Raw genomic sequence first — 21,977 nt, forward strand, 5'->3', positions numbered from 1 at the left:
GATTATAATTTTGGATATTTCTTTCAAAAACAAAGAATCTCCCATAGAGTTACATAGACCAGTTCCCATCATCAAATTGTAAAACGTAAATGCAACATATTTAAGCAATTTTATCATCATTATTATAATTACTTCAAGTTAGACTGTATAAATAAATCTTCCACATACAGTTTATGATTAAAAAGCAAATGTAGTAAATGCAAATCATCGCTAGGTGGCAGTATTTCTCAGCTCTAAACCGGATATGCACTGGAATCGACGAAAAAGGTACTTTAAGCTGTTCTACTGTTGTGTATTTAATTTCTCAAAGTAAATTAATTTTTATAAACCGCAGAAAAAAAGATTTAGCGTTTGTAAGTGATTAGTTTGTTTTCGAGCCTGTTGAGTTGCGCATTAGCCTCGTTAGCGTTTTCGTTTGTTGTTGTGATTTTGTTTTGTGTGTTGTGTTGAGACTGGACAAAAAAATATCACACAGACACGGAAAATACTACTTTATTTTCATCATAACTTATGCATCTTTTGTTTGGTAATAAAAATCAGTCAATCAAAACAATTCTTGGTTTTACATTCACAATAAAAAAAAAAAAACGAAAAATGCCCAATTGAAGATCAAATGAAGGTAATAAGATAATTTTTTCCAACAAAATTTACAAATAAGAACTGCCTGTGTCACCAGAAATCTATGGAATTTAAATAAAAGTAGCTATGTTTAAAAGCACACCTAAATCCGATAATTGTGATTTCTGGACCTTATCCGGAGTTGTGTTTTGTTTCATTCACACGTGTTTGAGAAATCCTTTTATTATTAGTTTGTCTACATCTCCAAAGCTCAAAAGGCTCTGTTCCACTTCGTGATTCGAGTTGGGTATTGTTAAGGAGTTGCCAATACGATACATACCTCGATACATAGGCCATGATACGAAATATATCTCGATACAGTACAATTTCGGTTCGATAAGATATATTTCAAATCGATTCGATACGGTTCAGCAAAAAACAAAGGCTAAATCATGGCTGTGATACTAAAAGTCTTTGTTAAATCACTTCTTGTGCCAAGTTAACATGAAACACAAGCATTTTAATGATCAAAACAGTGAAAATGTCAAATGTGTCACATAAACGAGTTTCCTTTCTCTAAACAAGCAACAACACTGTAGCACTGTAACAAAATAATTTAGTAAAACATATCTAAAAATACTCTTAGTGATATATCGATACAGCAGCCCACGATATCGACACTGTATCATCACATTAAATAATATGATATATCGATATTTCAATATTTTTGCACACCCGTACTTGTGATGTCATGAAGTACACAATGGAGGGTTTCTTGTATGAGGTTGTTCTTCTCTCAAACTGAAAATGCAGAGTGCTCCTGTGTGTTTTTAAACTCCATTCACCTTCACTTCACTGTTAACTTGAAAAATACCGCTTCATGACATCACAAGGTGGAACACAGCATTTTGAACTTGGGAGATGTAGACAGACTAATAATAAATGATTGCTTAAATCATGTGTGAATGAAAAAAAACACAACTCTAGGTCTGTTTTTGATGAGGTGACACAAAAGGTATAGGTACACGCACATCACTGGTGCAATGCTACTACAGTGAAAATAGAAAGTGAGACAAAGAGTGCACACGTACTCCCAAACTGCTTTTAATGAATGACAACGTTTCAGTCAGCGGATCTTCTTCAGGTCATCACCTTTGTGGAAGCCTAAACCGAATTTTGTCATTTATTCATTACTGAGATAATTATTCTTATTTAGGTTGATTTAATATTTACTTAAAATGCATGATTTTTGGTAATTATTTATGGTTTAACATGATTATTCGTTGATTATTTGCTTAAAAATAATTTGATCTATTTACATTTTTTCTTTCAATTAATTACTGCTAATGTTTATCATAAGTTTACTTAAGTATTGTTTATTTTTTGTATTATTTTGTGGTCTATGGCTCCTTATTTAAGGTGCACCATGGAAGTTGAGTGGACCTCCTGTCACCTGTATGTTAAAGTTCTCCTTTTTGTATGTTTTGTATGTCCCAATTATGTGAATACTCAGTAAAGTCCTGGCATGTTATAACATAAACACAAGTATGGCACAGTATGGCATTCAACCACCACCAGTTACATAGAAGACTTTGAAGGATTGTTACTGTGAATTATTTATTTAAAGTGGCATGTTATAACACAAACACAATACAGTTGCTAAGCCCAACTGTTACCAAACTGATTTTATTTTTGTAATTTTAACTTCACAATTTGTACGAGAGCACTTAAACCATTTCGGGAAAAAATAAATTGTATGAATATGTAATTAATAATGGCGTCACTGTGTCAAAACCAATAAGCATCACTCCATAGGTTGTGTTTAAATGGTGGAATTTGCTGTTTAGCTGTTAGATTGCAGATGTGTTAACCTGGTTTATGGTTTATATCTCTGTCATTACTGGACCTATTCACATGAAACAAAATCTGGCACAAAGCTCAACGTCTTCTCTGTCAGTATAAATAAGCAAAAGTTAAATTATTTTTACACAGTAGCTTCAGAAAGTGGTGCCATTATTTATTATACAATTATGTGAATAGTCAGTAAATAATTTTTAATTGCACTTGGAGCGCTCTTTTTCACTTTTGAGGCATTTTAAAAAGGTGCACAAAGCGTCAACTATGGCTTCACAAATGTTTGGACCTTACAACCATGCTGTCATTCATTAGGAGCAAATTGGGAGTAAGCGTGCAGGCTTTGTCTCACTTTCTTTGACGAGGTAACAACATTAAAGCTCACAAGAGTCCAGTTTGCGAAATACAGAACCTTTAATAACCTTGTAACTCCAAAAAATCCTAAATGAAACCACTGCCAGCGTCTTAAATCTGATATAGTTTACTGCTTTTCCTCCTCAAGTTTTACATTTCTTTTCCCAGTCTTGTAGTATTCTGAATGATATCTCCTTTTATGATAATACACACTATCTGCAGAATAACTCAATTTACCACATAACTCACACGCTGTCGCTACCTCCTTTTTATACCTCCCTTTGTGAATCTTTAAAGCGGTCGCACTTTTAAAACTCTTATTACAATGATCACAGTCGAAAGGTTTGTCTTCTGTATGGGTCAGCTGATGAGTCTTTACTTGGCCCGGTTGCCTGAATTTTTTCCCACAAATATTGCAGCTATACGGTTTTTCACCTGAGTGGGTTCGTTTATGCTTAACTAAATTCGCAACCGCAGCAAATTGCCTACCGCATTCTTCACAGTTGTAGCGTTTCTCGCCCGTATGCACAGCTTCGTGGGTTTTTAAGCTGACCCTATGCGTAAAAGTCTTGCCACAGTCGTTACACTTAAATGGTTTCTCCCCCGAATGCGTCCTCATGTGATTTTTGAGTTCGCAAGATTGGATAAAAGATTTTCCACACTCTTCGCAACAATACGGCTTCTCCCCGGTGTGGTGTCTGAAATGAATCGTCAGCGTGTTGGATGAGATAAAAGTCTTGTCGCATATTTCGCATTTAAAAGGTTTTTCGCCGGTGTGGACTCTCAAATGTCTGGTCAAATCGCCGCCTCCTACGAAAGTTTTACCACAGAAATCACAACTGTAGGGCTTGTCTCCACTGTGTAAACGTTGGTGATGTCTTAAAGAGCCAGCAGATGCGTAGCTTTTTCCACATTTGTCACAGGGAAACATTGTGGTAGATTTTGGGCCCAAATTTTGCTTGCAGTCAGTTTGAGATGCAGACGCTACCTCTTGTATAACTTCATTTGGAGGGGTTTTGGACATGTCCCACCAGTAGAGGGAGCCAGAGAGGAACTGGGACAAGAGCTGGAAAGACAGGGAATGTTTCTGGATCCCACACTGAGGAATAGGAGGAGGTGTCTGGGGGAAGAGAAGTCCAAGTCAGACCTGGAGAAGTGGAAGAACATGGATCAATTATTGGTCCTTTTTTTTTCCTGTAAGAAAAAAGTTGTGTGTGTTATGTGGTACTTGAGCAATTAAAATGCAATCCTTAGAGAAATAATTAAAGGTAAAGAATTTATTTAACAGTAATAGAGCTACGTAAGTGTCTTTTTATTCATTTATTTATTTTTTATTTGTTTATTTCATTCATAAATAGTATAAAAAGACCAACTGTGTCACAACATTGAAAATACAAGAAATGAATGAAAAAGAGCAGAATAAGAGTAATTTAGTTACTAGCTACTATTTGCTTGTATTCATTTAGATTTAGAGCAATAAACTAGAGCTAAAACTTTAAAAACGCTTCAAAAACATGATTCGAGTAAGATAACTTAACAGTAGTTCATGAGCAAAACCAGGTCGAATCTACTACAACCCTATCATCAAGATTTCAGTAAATTTAACCAAAATCTGCATTCAATTAAAAATAAATACGACTTTTGAGTAAATACAGTAGGAAATTGACCCAGTTGCTGTAATTTTACTACAACTACCATAGGCTACTGAGTTTAATTGACAAAACGTTATTTCTATTGTAATAACACGTCTATTACAAGAATTATTACTACTTTGCAACTAATTCTTCCCCAATACTTTGCAACTACTTTATTTAAAAATGTTTAGCAGTAATTAAAACGAGCTGTGTAGTAAATATGTTTAGCTAGCATTACCTGCAGGAGATACGAGGCTTTGTCCAGTGAGAATCAATGGGAGGCGAATGCATTAAAAAGCTGGCGCAAATACAGAGAAAATACGATTGTTATGGGTGAGAAAGCATGCATTTAATGTTATTTGTTCGATAATGAAGACGATAACAAAATAGCTTGGTTTTCAGTTTCCGCGTTTGTAAAATCCACAAGACCCATACACACAGAAAAATACTGCCACCTGCTGGTATAAAATGATTTTTTTTTTTTTAATTCACAAATTGTAAGTAATAATGTAAAAATAAATAAATAACGGATATTCTTTATTTATTATTTATTTGTGTATTTTTTATATTTTTATTTATTAATTTTTAAGCTAATTCTCTGTGTTATGTAGAAATATACCCAAGAAGTGATGATATAAATTTAAATGCAATAAACTAATTACACATAAGTCTCTTCGAACTATTTAACTTTTTTTTTATTTTTTTTTTTTTTTTTTTTTAATTAGGCATAGCAAAGATAAGGAAAGGGTATAATAATCATTTTAAGAATGAAACAAGGATTAATTAAATCTTTTCACATTATTTTAGAATGTTCGTGTGAACCTAATTTAAATGTTTTTTTACGTTATTTAGTAGAAGGCAAGATAAACAAAAAATTATGTCTATCGGACACTTTCTAGATTTAGATTATGGGTTTTTTGGATTTATTTTTAGCCAATGAAAACAAGTTATTTTAAGACACAGATTAATTAAAGCTTTAAAAAATTATATATATTTAAATTTTACATTTCAGTTGTATTTGTAGTACTCGTTACTACCGTTGGTGGCTCTGTTGGTTCGTCAAAACAAACAGAAGAAGTTCAATCAAAACAGAAGCGCTAACCGAGCTCATCTCATCGAGTTTTACATTTTAAAGTTAAATTTCTCTTTTCTGGTAAGTTTAATATTCCTGAAAATTAGTTGCTGGACATTCTTTACAGCAGGTAAAAATCTTAAAAGCAAAATGATTCAAGCTGATTTGTTCAAACGAGTTAATTTAGACATGCTAAGTTCAGTCAAAACACAGGCTGCCAAGGTCAATAATATAGTTTAGAAATTAGAAAGAAAAGCTAAAATGTCATTTGTCTAAACTTGAAAGCTCTAAAATATTTTACTATATTTTAGTCGTGGATTTGTAATAAGATCATAATCAGAATAGATCCACAGTTAACGTTTGTAATTTCTTGGGTAAAGGGTACCAAAGTGTATGTTTTTTGTTTGTTTTTTAGGAACTCTTACTACAATATTCCAAGATAGTACTTATTTTGACAAGTAACAGTACTCTAACTTGAGCAAAACTTTAAACTATTTGTTTAATTAGCTTTTTAGGGATATCACCACTGTTCTTGCTATAATAAAAAATAATTTCTCACCTATGCACTATCCTGTATGAATGAATAAACCAAATTTGATAGATAAATAGACAAACTATTGGAAATTCAAAAGGTTAATCATGTTTTTTTTCCTCATTTAATAATGCCACATAGGAATTTTTTGTCTTTATGTTATATAGATTATAATATAGCAAGAACACACCAACTTATCCAACACAAAACTACAGATTCACAAAATACAAAAATATTGCATTTGGCATTTATCTGTTGATGGCAGTTTTATTCAGTTCTAATTGTGTTTTTTTCTGACTGTAACTGTGTATATATAGACATACATAGAAGTGATCATGGGGTCGTTTCTGGCTCCATCGACTCTGGCTCCAATTGACTTTACACTGAAAAAATATCACCCCTCTCTCTGTAACTGGTGCTGTAAGCCTTGTCATTTTGGTCTTAAAATGTCCGTATTAACCTGCTCTACATGATCCTGGTGTTTTTATTTTGCTACTTTTGTCCATAAATAAATCCTATTCTTAATATTTACCTAGCTCCAAATTTGCTCCTATAACTGCCAACCTGTTGAGCTTCATTTGACTTGAACTGAGCACTATAGGTGTGTAGTCCACTTCTATATACAGTCTGTTTTTTTCTAAGACTTGATTTTGCCTTTTTTCAGAATCAAATCAACATTGGATCAAGATCTGCTTTGTCCACCATGTTTCCTTGCAGCAAATGTGGGAAGAGCTACTCCTCATCGCACGCTTTAAGACGTCACCTGCGCATTCACTCTGGAGAGCGACCGTACAGCTGTGATTTCTGCTCCAAGACTTTCACCTGGAAGCACAACGCCAAAACACACATCCAGATTCATGCCGTCAAACCGTACGACTGTGAAATTTGTGACAAGCAATTTCGATCCTCCAATGAACTCACCCACCATCTGAGAAAGCACTTTGATGTGATGCCTCATGTTTGTACGGACTGTGGAGAAGGATTTGAGCGGCCAGCACAGCTCAGGGTTCACAACTGTCCCAGCGGAGCTAAAGTCACGGATGAAGAAATTCTCAAACAGTTGGAGATGACTGAAAATAACAGTTCTTCTTTCACCGCAGGAGAAGCAGATCTAGGAAATGTAGATGAGAGACCAGAGGATGAACAGTAAAAACATGTCAGAAATGTATATATATATATTTTTGTTACTATAAAGTTTAAATTACTGTTGCCTTACGTTTACATGGTTTATTCAAGTGTGTTAGAGATCTTGTGTTAGAGATCTTGTGTTTTACAATTATAATTTTTACTGATTTATGATTGTGAAGTAACAGCCAGCCAGCCAGTGTAAGTATATAAGTATTGACAACACTTGACAACACAAAATATGTGACAATATTAAATGTAAGGTTAGAATTGCAGGCTAAGACCTATAGTTGCATTAAGTTTACTGGTAACATGGTTTCTTAGACATTCTGCATTTCTGTATATTATTATTATTTGTACTTCATGACATTATTTGAACAATAGCTGGTTGTCATCAGTTTGGAGATGGATACGTTTAATGCCATACTGTGGAGTATTCCAGGCACAGTAATAACATCTTCTTGAAGATAAGCATGTGCCCGACTCCATCAGAAAAGTTAGAAAAAGAAAAGCAAATTGTTCACGGAAATAATAAGTTGTGACCAAACTATAAATTACCAACATTTATTTAATGTATTATTTTTAATGTATGTATGTTTGTTTGTTTGTTTGTTTTGTTTTGTTTTTGAATGATAAATAAAATGAAAAAATAATAGGTTCTATTGTTATTGTGAAGTCAACTCCTTGTCTATAGATGGCGCTGTTGTCGCTTTTTCATTTCAAATCTTACGAAGAAGAATTAAGCGGCGTGCGCAACTTGTGCCATTTTTCAAGCTAATGTTTTTGTCCAGTACGAGTCCTGCAGGTGCAACCCAGTCCCCTTTCCCCTTAAAACAAACATTTTAACATTTTTATCAGTTTTGCAATTTAAATCAAGCATGTCTAATCGGAATACGCCGGATCCAAGCACCCCGAAAAGCGAGTCCCCTCACTCGGCTGTGGAGGACGCGAAGACGGACTCCCCAGCTCCGGAGCAGCCCGATGCAGCGAACAAAGACAATCCGCCTAAGCAGTCCTCTCCCCCGGCCACAGAGCAAGCAGAGGCTCCCGAGGAAGAAGCAAACTCAGATGAGGGACCGAAAGAAATGACTTTAGACATGAGTTGTTTGAGGAAACCAGGGGAGAAAACTTTTACGCAAAGATCGAGACTGTACGTGGCCAATCTTTCTCCAGACATCACCGAGGAGGAGTTCATTGAGCTTTTTGCGAAATATGGGAAAACTGAAGAGGTATTCATAAACAAGGAAAGAGGTTTTGGATTACTACGATTGGTGAGTAGATACTGCAGTTACAATGAAATGTATAGTTTGTGAAATATCAAATTTTGCTGATATATTTTGGATCAATAATGCTCTACCAGTGGTCCTGCTTGTACTATTAATACATCTATTTTTAAATCTAAGTTGGAATCTGGTAATGCTATAATTTGTTAGTATTGTATATTAGGTCTGGGTATCATTAAGAAGTTGCCGATACGATACATATCTCGATACACAGGCCACAATACGATACATATCTCGATACAGTGTACTTTCGCCTCGATACAATATATTTCAAATCGATTTGATACGGTTTAATAAAAATATAATGCCTAAATCATGGTTGTGCTTCTGTGTGTGTCTTTCTTAAACCAATTCTTGTGCAAAGATAATATGAAATACAAACATTTTAATCATCAAAACAGTGAAAATCTCAAATATGTTGCATAAATAAGTTTCCTTCCTCTAAAGCAACAAAACTGTAGCACTGTAACAAAATAATTGTGTGAAATATACCAAAAAATACTCTTGGCGATATACCAGTACAGCAACCCACAACATCGATACTGTATCATCACATTAAACAATGCGATATTTTCATATTTTTGCACATACCTGTTGTATATTGGGACTCGTATTAATTACATTTATATTATTTGAATGGCAACCTCCTGTTTTAATTGACATAAAATATGACATCTCTGCACCAAAGTGTGTTTAAAGTTTCACTGTGTAACTTTTCTGGGTGAGGGTCGGCCATGTGCTTGTCTCCATAGAGATGTTATTGCTTAATTCTTTGCTGGATTGTACCATATATGGCATTGCACTTATGTATCTTGGTGGGGTTTTTTTCTCAGTTGTCTTAGATTTTGTTGCTTGAAATATTTTTAACTATATATTTAACTCTTATTTTGTCACCAATGTAAATAACAGATTAGATACAAATGTTCTGCTTACTGTAAGTTCAAGTGTCTTTGATTAATTGTTGATTATCTTGTTTTTCAGGAGACCAGAATTCTCGCAGAAATTGCCAAAGCTGAACTTGACGGGACTCTTGTAAATAATCGTCAGATTCGAGTTCGTTTGGCGTCACACGGGGCAACGCTCAAAGTCCGAAACCTACTTCCTATTGTCACCAATGAACTTTTAGAACAGGTAAATATTCAGTAACAATAATAATAAATAATCAAATAATCAAATAAAGAATACTTAACTTAAATTGTAAATTTGGCCAACAAAAATATATATGATGATATTAAGATCCCTTGCAGTTGTGGCTAAAAAATAGAATCAAGCAAGAATGGTCAGTGAATGTGTAATGCATGAAATACAAAACCTGCAGAGTAAATTACTGTTGTCATATTTGCCAATGGTTTCAACATTAGACAAAATGGTAAAATCCTGTTGTTAATTTTTCTTCTCTCTTCTCAGGCTTTTTCTCAGTTCGGGCCTGTGGAAAGAACAATCGTGATCACAGACGACAGAGGACGACCGACGGGGAAAGGATTCATCGAGTTTGCAAATAAAGTGGCTGCTCGTAAAGCTTTGGAGAGGTGCACAGAGGGGGCTCTACTACTGACCAAGTAAGTCATGAGTTTAGTGTAATTTTAGTATGAATTAAGGATGTAGTAATGTTGACAATAGTAATAATATTGTAATAAAATTGTTTTTATATTGGTGGTTTATGTAAAATTTAGCTATTTGTATATTGTTTATGTTACTTTTAACTTTATGCATATGAAACATAAACTTGAAAATACAACTAACAATACCTAGTCCATCAAATTTATCATGGGCTTTACAGTACAGCTTCACAGCCTAAAATGCATTGCTTGGTTGCAAGGTCTAAAACTGAACCAGGTCTGAACTGGGACTTTGAGACTTACCAAACTAGTTTTAAACAAGGACTAACCAAAAGGAGGACAAAAATGTGGATCAAACAGACTCTAAATTTTGCCAATATTTTAACTGACTTTAAGAACCTCTAAAGTAGGTCAGAAAATTAAAAAAAGACTTAAAAAAGGCCTGTCCCTGTTGTTCACTTTATTACAGAGACTAAAACTGTGATAATTGCAGATGTGTGATTTGATTTGGATATTGTTAAATTACATGCTGTTAATTATTAAAATGTCCATCCAATCGATTATTTATATTTTCATTTTCTCCAGCACTCCTTGCCCAGTCATAGTCGAGCCTTCAGAACAGTTTGATGAAGAAGATGGACTGTCTGAAAAGATTCTGCCCAAGACCCCAAGATACTACAAGTGAGTTATTTTAAAGTAGTAATAATTGTTTCTTGTTATAATGGACAGCTAAGTTAATTCAGTACACTGACAGTATCTGGGTTAGTATTTTAGTATTTAAGTAAAATCCAAAAGGAAAATCTGGAAAATATACAGATCAGATAACCTACAAATGTTGGATTTTGATGACACAACAAACAAAATGTATCATCTTTTCATCTTAGAAAATACAAGTTTGAATTTTTTAAATTTTTATTACAAAATAATTAATTTTAGTGAGCAGTTTGACATGTTTTTGTTAATCATTAAGTAACAATAAAACATTAAATAGCGATTAATATGTACTTTTTAAGAGAAAAAAAAAACAATTACATGTCTTTACCGCATCATCAAATTACAAAGTAGACCCAAGTTGATATATTGTCACTTTAATTCACCTACTTGCACTATTTTTACACTGTTTTTCTGCCCTACTGTATAGTTTGTATTCAGTTTTTACTTTATTTTAATGCATTCCCTTATTTTTATATTTTATTTAGTTTATATTTTATTCTTTATCTAATGTTGCACCATAACGCCCAGGCAAAATTCAGATTCTGATGGTTGCCCAAGCACATATGGTACCTGCACTTTACTCATTTAGCATTAGAAATCACACAGACCATGGTATAAAAACAGAATTATAAATATGGAAATTAAAATTCAATTATTTATTTTGTGTTTTGTCAGAGAGCGTGAGCAGCATCCCCGCTTCGCTCAGCCTGGCACTTTTGAGTTTGAATACGCGTCTCGGTGGAGAGCTCTGGAGGAGATGGAGAAACAGCAGAAGGAGCAGGTGGATAAAAACATCAGAGAGGCCAAAGAGAAACTGGAGCAAGAACTTGAGGCAGCTAAACATGAACACCAGCTAATGCTAATGAGACAAGGTAAAGCTGACGAAATACAGTCCAGTGGTTCTTTGTGTTGTACTTTATTATTGTTTCAGACAAAATGCAGAAATACCTCATCATCTCCACAAACCTCCTGCTTGTTTCCATGGAAATGTTGTTTCTTTGGCTATGATAATCCACAGTATACAGGCATAAAACATCCCATATTGTGTGTGTGTTGTTTTTGACTTTCTATTTCCATGGAATCTTGCAACTGATGTGTCACCTCCAGAAAGTTACATACTGTACTTTTTTGTTTTGGTGATAAAATTTTTAAAGTAGTATTATCATTTGCAGTTATACAGATTACAAGTTTCATTGCATTTTTTTCTCTCTTAAACCCCACACCTCCCACCCTGAAGAACCTATTGATGGGCTTATACTAAAAAAAAAAGAAAAAAGTAAAAAAAATAATAATAATAAATAAAAATAAATATATATATAAATAGACACACTATACAGTTACATAGATTACAAGTTTCATTGCATTTTTTCCTTCTTAAATCCCACACCTCCCATCCTGAAAAACCTCTATTGATGGGCTTATACTAAAAAAAAGAAAGAAAAAAAAAGAAGAAGAATTATATATAAATAGACACACTATAACTTTAATAAATTTTAAAAATAGAAAAAAATCACAAATAAATTAAGAAAAATAAAACCATCTCTTCCTCACCCCTGGCTTAAATAATAAAAACAAAAACATTTAAAACCTTGAAATACTTGTCAGAAGCATCTAACTCATATCTGTAAACTACTTTTTCCTTTCTTAGACTTAATGAGACGCCAAGAGGAGCTGAGGCGGTTAGAAGAACTTCGAAATCAGGAACTACAAAGAAGAAAGCAGATCGAGATGAGGTTTGTTCAACTATAAAACACTTCAGTTTAACCTGTTATGGGGTATAAACATGACATGAGTAACATACAACAATAAATGATCCCATGATTGTTTTTCTGTGTTGCAGACATGAGGAGGAGAGGAGGCGCAGAGAGGGAGAGATGATGAGACACAGAGAACAGGAGGAGCAGAGGAGAGCCCCAGAGCAAAGACCAAACTACCCCAACATGGAGGGAGTGAGTTACAACACAACATCAACACCTACTTTTTATCTACAGTTTTATATTCAGTTTTTACAGTGTCCATATTTCATACAATCCACTGATATCCAGGATCAGAAACTGAATCTTAAATCATAAAGAAAGTCCAGATCTAAAATTCCAGATGTTTATTGTTTAGATGTTTGCTGAAATATTTGTTTTATTATTTGTCATTGAATTATATGAGTAGGTCTAGATGTAGGTGATTAAAGGATTATATTAAAAGTTACATATTATTACTGCATGTTACACAGTACTTTTCTCATAAAGTACAAGTATCATTTATAGGGTGAGTTAATGATACCAATAAAGTCTTTATATCAAATGTTCAGTTGAAAAACCTGCTAAATCAAGCTACAAACAAGCTTAAGTGTACAATAATTCAAATTCATAAACCAATATTTTCTGTATTTTCTGTTCACAGCAGAGGGAGCAGGAGATGAGAGCTGGAGACATGGGCCAAAGAGGACCTGTTAATATGGGAGGTAAGGGAATCATATTCTGGACCAGGAATAATGTTTGACAATTGCAGAAGAACTCAAAAATGTTATATCTCTATCTCATTATTACTTTTTTACCAGTAGAGGGCAGCAGTGCATCTGTAATTTAATGCTATCTGTAACTTATTATGCTATGTTCTGATCTCAGTTATAATGTTGTTTCCTCATCACAAAAAGACCTGGAGTTGTGTTTTTTTTTCATTCACACATGTTTAACATGCTCTGTTCCACCTTGTGATGTCATGTGGTAATACAGGAAATGCTCCACTGTGTTTTGAAACTCATCTTCACTAGAATCATTTGGATAATTTTGGAATTCCCAATCTCTGCTACTAAAGTTAAAAGGAGCTGTTAACTCGAAAACTACTGCTTCATGACATCACAAATTGGAACAGAGCATTTTGAGCTCTGGAGATGTAGACAGACTAATAAAAAAGTCAAAAGTGTGAATGAAACAAAACACAACTTCAGGTATGTTTTTCATGGGGTAACAACATTATAACATGACTTAAAGCTCATAGGAATGCATTTTGCGCAATATAGGACCTGAAAAATTCTGCCTTACTTCCTCTGTATATTGTGATTGGCCTTCTTTACCTGTCTTCACCTGTCTTTATTCCTGTCTTTCACAATATTAAACTCTGCTCCTGTATTGTGTAGAGGGCTTTAACCAGGCGGCTCTGGGGCCTGGAGTGACCCACCCTCAGATGATGGGGATGAGACCAGCGGGCGTCAGTCCAGAGGGAGCGGCCAGTATGAGTCCAGCCATGGGCCCTGAGAATGGAGCTATGGTAATGTATTCTGTAGACTTTTTAAAATCCACTAACCGGGGTTGATTCCCACTTGGGCCATTGCCTAGTGTTGTTTTGTACTTAAGCAAGAGACTTCATGCACATTGCCTAATCTGAATATTGCGTCAGTCAGTCTGGCCCGGGGCAGTGTCTTACAACCATCAGCTGTGGAATGATTGATTAAAAATAATTAATAATTCAGTGTGAAGCATATATGAGTGTCCCAAAGGTGCAATATAAATCTAATGCATTAATACTATTTATTTGAAAAAAAAAAAGTACTCAAGAAACTGTTATTCAAATGACATTTTCGCATACTTAACAAAAGATACCTTGTCTCTGGTAATTTTGCACGGTAAGAATACAAAGGATAAACTACTTATGTAAATAAAAATAACATACTTTATAATGACACACTACCCGTAATGTGTAAGGGTTACATGTAATTACTGTGTGTTATAAAGTACTTATCTCATAAAGTATAATTTTTATAGGGATGCACCGATCCATCTTTTTAAGATATTTCGAAGCCAATATCTGATCCAGCAATTTTTTAAATATTGGTGCATCTCTAATCATTTATTCATCAAGTGAATTAGTGTTATCATGAATTCTTGTAAAATTGTGACAACATTTATGGAAAAGCTTAGTCACCAACTTACGAACCACTTTATTCACCTGCACCACTCACCATCTATATTCAAAAAACAAATTCCATCATACTTCTCTCCCCATTACAGAGGTACCCCCAGCCTGGTTCTATGGGAATCCGGCCGGACATGGACCCCTCCAAACAGCCCCAGCAGCAGCAGCCGCAGCCACAGCAGCAGCAGCAGCAGCAGCAGCAGCAGCAGCCCTCTCCCCTGGGCGCTCAGATGGGCCAGTCTCAACCCTACGGAAGCCCCCACGGAGCAGCTTTTGATGGTCCCAACAGCAAGAGACGGAGATTTTAACTTCAAAATCATTCACGGACCTTAAGAAGATGGAAAATATTTTTATATTGTTTTTATACTGTTTTGTTTTTACCATTTTGTCTGTTTTTTTTAAATGTATTTATTTAGTGTTGTTTTGTTTTGAAGATTGTCTCCAAGTTAATTTGTTACTGTGAATCTTAAGCAAAAAAGTTACAATTTTTAAAACGCTATTAGATTAATTACAGTTATAATGAAATTGCAATATTAGTTGATGTAATGTTACTTGAAAACAACAAAATAATAGAGTAACAATGAATCTGTATTAAACCCTGCATGGGATTCTTGTATTAGTTAAAGATGCATTATGTAATTTTTCTGCTTTCTGCTTGTCTCCATGGAGCTTTATAGTACACCACGGTATGGCATAAACACATTTACGTCCATGGTGACAAGCAGCTAAAGCCTCCAGGCCAAGTTATGGGTCAGATCTGTGGAGAGGTGACACTCCTTATAGTTAGAATCCATGTTTTTCAAGCTGTTTTTGACCAATAAAATCACTTATAGTTGGCTGAATGCATAATATATGCAGTATTTTTAAAGCCATACTGAGGAACATTCCAGTCGAAGCAATAACATTTCAATAACATTCATATGTAGTGCACCTCTAAGCAGTTTTTAAAATTTTAGTCTCAAATATCCAACTATTATATTATAAATCTCAATTGCAGTACAGTTCTAGTTTCTTTTTTCTCTCTGATCTGAAATTGTCTTATATTTTAACATCAGATGCCCTCCCTGACACAATCTCTCCATTAATCCAGGTTTGGGATTACTTGAAATTACTGTATTGACTTTATTTTACAGGGATGAAATATATTACGAGTTACTACCAGTTTAAAGATAACATCACAAGTGTCTAAAGCTGCTTTATGTCCAGTATACAATTATGTGAAACTTCATAGGAAACCAGGATAACACTAGAATACCGGTGTTTTAAGGAATTAAAATATTTATTGTGAACTAAATCTTGATTTTTGTTTTGTTTTTTTAGACACATTGGTTCAGATCCTACTGGTGATTTCACTTTTTTCCTTTATATTCCAAGTTTCTTATTGAATGTGAGATTTCTTTATAGACAGGCCAATCAGAAAGCAAATTGAGAATTGAGTTTCAATGCTGAAATCCAGTTGGTTTAAACCTAAAATGCCTCTCTGATCTGATCTGATTGGTCACTACCCAAACATGCAGCCAATCCTGAATCAGTGCTAGTGAAGCCTCTGCAGCTCAGTGAGGGAATTCTGGAGGTTCTGAGATTTCACATGAGGCCTGTCCATGTACTGAGAATGAGAGAAAAAAAAACTCTCCTCTATATCCAACTCAGGTTCAGCTCTATGTTATTAGGTTCTTTTATTAGACCAAGAGTTTGCTGACCGGACACGTCAAAGCAACATCGCGTGACCACTCTAAGGAAGACCGAGGGTGATTAGTTGAAACTGTCGGGTATGAAAACAAACTCTTGGCCTGAAAAAAGACCCTAATAACATAAATTATCAAAAGAAAAAAAGACCTCATTAGCCAGGTTCAGTTGTTATTATAGTATCTCTTTTAAAGGTCCTCTATTACACAAAATTGACTCTTGTGAGCTTTAAATTTGGTTATAATGTTACATGTTTCTTTCATTCACAAGTGTTTGAGTAATCGTTTATTATTAGTCTGTCTACATCTCCAAAGCGCAAAATACCCTTCACCAACTTGTGATGTCATGTAGTGGTAGTTTTTAAGTTAACAGCTTCCTTTATTTTACCTTTTGTTCAGTAGAGATCAGCAATTCCAGTCTTGAAATGATTCTAGTGAAGGTGTATGAAGTTTAAAAACATAATGGAGCTCTTCCCGTATTACCACATGACATCACAAGGTGTTTTTGTGTGAATGAAGCAAAACACAACTCCAGCTCTGTTTGTGATGAGGAAACAACATTATAACATAGATCAGAAAATAGCGTAGTATGAGCTCTTTAAAACATGAAAGCCTTATTCACTAACAATATTGTCGAGGTGCTTTTTATAACAACTGAATGGGAGTGTACAAACTCTATTCTAATTTTCCTCCACAAACACGTCTCTTGTTTCCAAGGTCGGTGCCCACGGCGGTACTGAACCTACTCGGAAAGTAATTATTGAAATGATCCCGATTTTAAAAACAGGCCGATTGTGTCCGATTTGGGGATTGAATCTTCTCCGTGATTCTCTGGCCTCCTTCTTCTTTAGCCCAGTTTATGACACACTTTAGACTCAAAGTAATTATGGGGCCATTCACTACTGCCAGTGTTAGTATTACACTATTTTCTGATCTATGTTATAATGTTGTTTCTTCATCACGAACAGACCTGGAGTTGTGTTTTGTTTCATTCACACATGTTTAACTCACCAACCCTGCAGATTTAGGCTTGAGTTCTTCTCTCAAACAGGAAACACTCTGCTCCACTGTCTTTTCAAAACTCCATACACTTTCACAAGAATCATTTGGATAATTTCAGACCTGGAATTGCCGATCTCTATTGAACTAAAAGTAAAAGGAGCTGTTAACTATGGTGGGTGGATTCCTCTTCCAGAAAAGTTTCGCAGTGCCCCCTTAAAACCATAAAGATTGTACATTTGAGCTTTTAAAACAAACAGCATCTCATACTGCAATAATTATCAAATGCTTAATGCCATACTGTGGAACATTCAACATCTCCATGGAGACAAGTAGTTGACGCTTGGATACCCACCCAGAAAAGTTTCTAGTGCCTCTAAAAAACACAAAAGTCCTACATCTGAGCTTTATAATCAAACAGCTCATACTGCGATAATTATCAAATGCTTAATGTCGTACTGTGGAACATTCCAGACAAACAAAGAACATCTCCATGGAGACAAGTAGTTGACGCTTGGATACCCGACTAGAAAAGTTACATTGGTTTGGAGTAAGAAAGCTTTCAGAGATGTTTGTGTGCATAGAATAGAAATCCATGCATATTTGGCTGAAGTTGAGCCTAAAATAAATATTCGTAAACTCTCAAATGAGTCCAATCATAATAAAATAAATAAATAAAATGTGTTGTGTGTGTTTCATCCATCAGAATACCAATTGAAAAGTTACGACATCAAGAATTACAATCGCAAAATGAAAATTTACAATCACGCTTTCATCAGAATGAATACAAATTCACAGATGAGACTCTAGTGTCCTGTCCAGGTTCAGTTCTGGTGTAGTCCTGGTTTAGTCCTGGTTTAGTCCTGGTTTAGTCCTGGTTCAGTCCTGGTTTAGTCCTGGTTTAGTCCTGGTTCAGTCCTGGTTTAGTCTGGGTTCAGTCCTGGTTTAGTCCTGGTTTAGTCCTGGTTCAATCTGTGTGCGGTGCAAAAGTCCGGCATCTCGATCGATGTTTCTTCTGCTCATTAATAATGCCTGTGAAGTGCTGATGTATTTCTGACAATAAAGTCGAGTCTGTGAATTTGTATTTGTACTGAAGGAAACGTAATCGTAAATTTTCATTTCGTGATTGTAATTCTTGATGTCGTAACTTTTCAATTCGTATTCCGATGGACACAATACATGTTATGCACAACTGGACTCATTTGGGAGTTTACAAATATTTATTTTATGCTCAACTTCAGAAAATATGCACAGATTTTTTTTCCTATGTACACAAATATTTCTGAAGGCTTTCTTACTCCATACATAGTGCACCTAAAAACACAAAGAACTTACATCTAAGCTTTAAATTTGACCGTGTTTTCATTCCAGGCATTGCAAGACAAGTAGTTGGCGCTTGGATAACCTACAGGAAAAGATCCACAGTGCACCTTTAAAAAAACACAAAGGTCCTAAATATACACTGCTAACCTTTATTATAACCTCATGGCCTATTTACAATTTTCCAGTCTTTCCCACATAGACACTAGTGCTCTCAGACCGCCTCCAGCTACAACCTATTAACCCAATAATATTTAATCAAGTTTGTCCTTTAGATCTAAATATGTTTGTGGTGCAAAGGAAAAATGGCTCTAAAACTGAGACTTTATTTAAATACAGGTTAAAATACAAAGTTAATAGGTCTTCACTGTAACTTAATCATACCCGTAGTACTAAAACAGGACCTTTTTTTTGTTTACATGTACACCAAAATCTGACTTCTAGAGTTATCAGATTACTTAATGTCATATAGACAGTTGCGAGTAGTCTGATTTCTTTTGAACTGTTCACTTCTGAGTTGGTTTTGACAAGTATAATTACTGAAAAAAGTACTAAAAACTAAAATAGAAAAATAATTATGTGACAAAGATTAAATGAAATTAATATGACCGAAATAATTATTTTAAAATGTATTATACTTTATCCTCTACAGACAACAATTACTCGGAAAATCCATTGATTAACCAGGTATTTTTGATTCTACAATGTGTCTTATGCATTTAAACACAGCACAAATCACATGTAATTATTGAGTTTTGTGATTTTTACTGGTCTTGTAAATGTACCTGTGCAGTGTCTGTTGAACTAAAGTATAAGCTTTTGAATGTGAATAATTTATAGTTTAACATACGTGTTTAATTTGTTATTGATCGTTTGTGTTTTCTCAAAGCTATAACTATGTACATAAATGTAAACAAGACTTTATGTGTAGGTTACTAGTGGAAGCAGCTGTAGTATAGTTTGAAAATTACAATATTTGGTCTATAGGGTTTACTACAACTACGACTACAACTATTACTATGATTGCTATGACTACTACTACTACCAACATTATTACTTATACTACTAGCACTACTACTACTACTACTACTACTACTACTACTACTATACTACTGCTACTACTACTACTACTACTATGATTGCTATGACTACTACTACTTCTACCAACATTATTACTTATACTACTACTACTACTAGTATAAGGCTACTACTACTACTACTACTACAATTGCCACTACTTCAACCACCACCACCACTACCACTACTATTACTAGACCTACTGCTACTACTAAACTACTGCCAACTGCCACTACGTCACTAATATTTTAATAATTAACTTTATTTACATGTGTTATCTGGTTGTTATGATAAAATAACTGGTCCTTTATTCTCTGCGCTCTGGCGCCGCCTACGTCCCGTGCGTAAAGACGCATTAAGAAGCGCGAGGGAGACGCTTATCCAGACCAGAGCCAAGTCAGTCAGTGATGGTGAGAGCTGCTGCAAACCGGCTACAAACGAGAGACTTTGAACAACTTCTGGACTAAATTTTCACATAATCAACTTTTAAAAACTTGTGTCAAGATGGAGTCGTGTTTGCGGAGATTACTGGAGGACTTCTTTCTTCCCGCCGGACATCACCTGTGGACGGTACACGGTGAATGAACAGCATGTCTCCGCAACAACAATCTGACAACAACCCCAACCGAGCAGGCGCCCAACCGGACAATAAAACAGTAAGACTTCACTAAATATAAGTACTTTTGTTTACAATGGCGCTATAATAGAAATGATAGCCTGTATTTTGTCCAAGGAATTGTATAGCAACGCAACATAGCAGCCCACTCGCCCTGCGTTGTACTTTTTTTTGCTAATTTACTTTTTAGGCTTTTTCTTTTAACAAATGAAAAAAACATTTAACATAAAAAACAAAAATAATTAAATTTAATGGTTTAAAAGAAATTATAGCCTTCCGTATCTGTGTCTTTGCTAGTCCACGCCACCTGCAATGTAACTTATTTATATATGTATTTTTTTGTATTTTAAATATTTCTTGGGTTTAACAAATAAAATAACGTTTTATCTTAAAAAAAAAAAAAAAAAAAAAAAAAAAAAAAAAAGCTAAAAAGTAGCTTACTGTATCTGTGTCCAAGGATATTGATAGCAACCCCAAAGCATCGTAACTTTTCTGGTATTTACATTTTTATTCAATTTAACAATTCAACAAATAAACAGAATGCACAACAAAAAAAAAAAAGAACAAAAAACTTTTAAAAACTATTTATTATAAGCTTATAAATTCTATTGTAATTGGGTAAAACGCGGTTAGAATTTGGCATCTTTCAGTGTAAATGTGCTCTCTTAAAAAAAAAAAAAAAAAAAAAAAAAGTTACGCATGTAATTGGCGACGTAATCGGTTAGAAACGCGGAAAAGAGCAATAAATTGGTTGATTTTGTTAACCTAACTCAGAGTTGGAGGTCAAAGCGGAGTTCACGGCGGTCAAACAACTCAAAAATTTTGTGAACTCTGAACAAGCCCCCCATTCAAAATAACGTGGCTTAGAAGTTATAAATGTATGTATTTTCTTTCATTTGGCGTATTCATCTGTTTTAAAAGCACATCTGCATCGATTAGGCCAATTATAACTGTTATTATAACCTAATTACTGTTGCGTCTTTGCTGTTTTTATCTTTTATTGCGATGTGTGAGCTACTATGTCCAAGTAATTAACCTTGTAGATCAATAAAGTTTATATATTTCTAAGCCTAAGTAGGTAGGCATAAGTATTGATTACATAGCAGATTGAATGCCATCACTATCACTACTACTACTACTACTACAACTACTACTATACTACTACTACTACTACTACTACTACTACTACTATTATATATTTATTCATAGTGGGCAGTTGCTTTGGGTCTATTTTAAAAAGTTTAAAAGTCCTATATATGCAAAATTGACAAAATTTAAGCCATGTTAGAATGAAAACATACCTGGAGTTGTGTTTTGTTTCATTCACACTTTTTTGAGTAACTCTTTATTATTAGTCTGTCTACATCTCCAAAGCTCAAAATGCTCAGTTTCACCTTGTGATGTCATGAATCGGGAGCTTTCCAGTTAACATCTTCTTTTACCTTTAGTTTAGTAGAGATTGTCAATTCCAGGGCTGAAATTATCCACATGATTGAAGTGAAGGTGTGTGAAGTTTAAAAACACTGTGGAGCACTTCATGTATTACCACATGACATCACAAGGTGGAACAGAGTGTTTTCTATTTCTGAAGAACTCAGCCAAAATATACAGAGTTTGTGTGTTAAACAGGTGTTAATGAAACACAACACAACTCCGGGTACAGTATGTTTGTGATGAGGAAACAGC

The 21,977-nt window shown here is 34.6% G+C and overlaps 3 protein-coding genes across 4 annotated transcripts in view; all 3 read left to right on the plus strand.

Annotated features, from left to right (window-relative positions):
- The first annotated feature begins 219 nt into the window (after nt 1–219).
- LOC110173161 (zinc finger protein 57-like) lies at nt 220–7,782 on the plus strand. Of its 2 annotated transcripts, none has more exons than XM_020939148.2 (2): nt 220–267; nt 6,669–7,782. In XM_020939148.2, exon 2 carries the CDS (start codon nt 6,708–6,710, stop codon nt 7,152–7,154), a length of 447 nt encoding a protein of 148 aa, XP_020794807.1. In that variant the 5' UTR covers nt 220–267; nt 6,669–6,707; the 3' UTR covers nt 7,155–7,782. The 2 variants fall into 2 exon arrangements, with proteins under 2 accessions (XP_020794807.1, XP_055019314.1); XM_055163339.1 differs by lacking the exon at nt 220–267 and adding an exon at nt 5,407–5,553.
- A 109-nt stretch (nt 7,783–7,891) lies between these two features.
- LOC110173211 (paraspeckle component 1-like) lies at nt 7,892–15,888 on the plus strand. Its single transcript, XM_020939206.2, has 10 exons — nt 7,892–8,400; nt 9,394–9,543; nt 9,820–9,971; nt 10,557–10,652; nt 11,361–11,557; nt 12,334–12,418; nt 12,526–12,634; nt 13,083–13,143; nt 13,819–13,949; nt 14,690–15,888. The coding sequence occupies exons 1-10, from the start codon at nt 8,008–8,010 to the stop codon at nt 14,900–14,902; spliced, it is 1,587 nt and encodes a 528-aa protein (XP_020794865.2). The 5' UTR covers nt 7,892–8,007; the 3' UTR covers nt 14,903–15,888.
- Nucleotides 15,889–20,079: 4,191 nt separating this feature from the next.
- Nucleotides 20,080–21,977, plus strand: part of LOC110173200 (rho GTPase-activating protein 20) — a 42,899-nt gene continuing 41,001 nt past the window's right edge. Inside the window, exon 1 of the mRNA XM_020939195.2 lies at nt 20,080–20,331. Within this exon, the coding sequence (XP_020794854.1) occupies nt 20,257–20,331 (75 nt within the window). The 5' untranslated portion in view covers nt 20,080–20,256. The remainder of the gene's footprint in view (nt 20,332–21,977) is intronic.

The sequence above is a fragment of the Boleophthalmus pectinirostris genome, unplaced genomic scaffold (genome assembly GCF_026225935.1).
Source record: "Boleophthalmus pectinirostris isolate CB_2022bp ecotype Guang Dong unplaced genomic scaffold, ASM2622593v1 HiC_scaffold_11, whole genome shotgun sequence".
Lineage (NCBI taxonomy): Eukaryota > Metazoa > Chordata > Actinopteri > Gobiiformes > Gobiidae > Boleophthalmus > Boleophthalmus pectinirostris.

Coding starts and splice junctions, on each gene's coding strand:
- LOC110173161 (XM_020939148.2), top strand. CDS start 6,708: ATGTTTCCTTGCAGCAAATGTGGGAAGAGCTACTCCTCATCGCACGCT.
- LOC110173211 (XM_020939206.2), top strand. CDS start 8,008: ATGTCTAATCGGAATACGCCGGATCCAAGCACCCCGAAAAGCGAGTCC. Junction 10,653..11,360: donor AAGACCCCAAGATACTACAA/GTGAGTTATTTT, acceptor GTGTTTTGTCAG/AGAGCGTGAGCAGCATCCCC. Junction 12,419..12,525: donor AGAAAGCAGATCGAGATGAG/GTTTGTTCAACT, acceptor TCTGTGTTGCAG/ACATGAGGAGGAGAGGAGGC.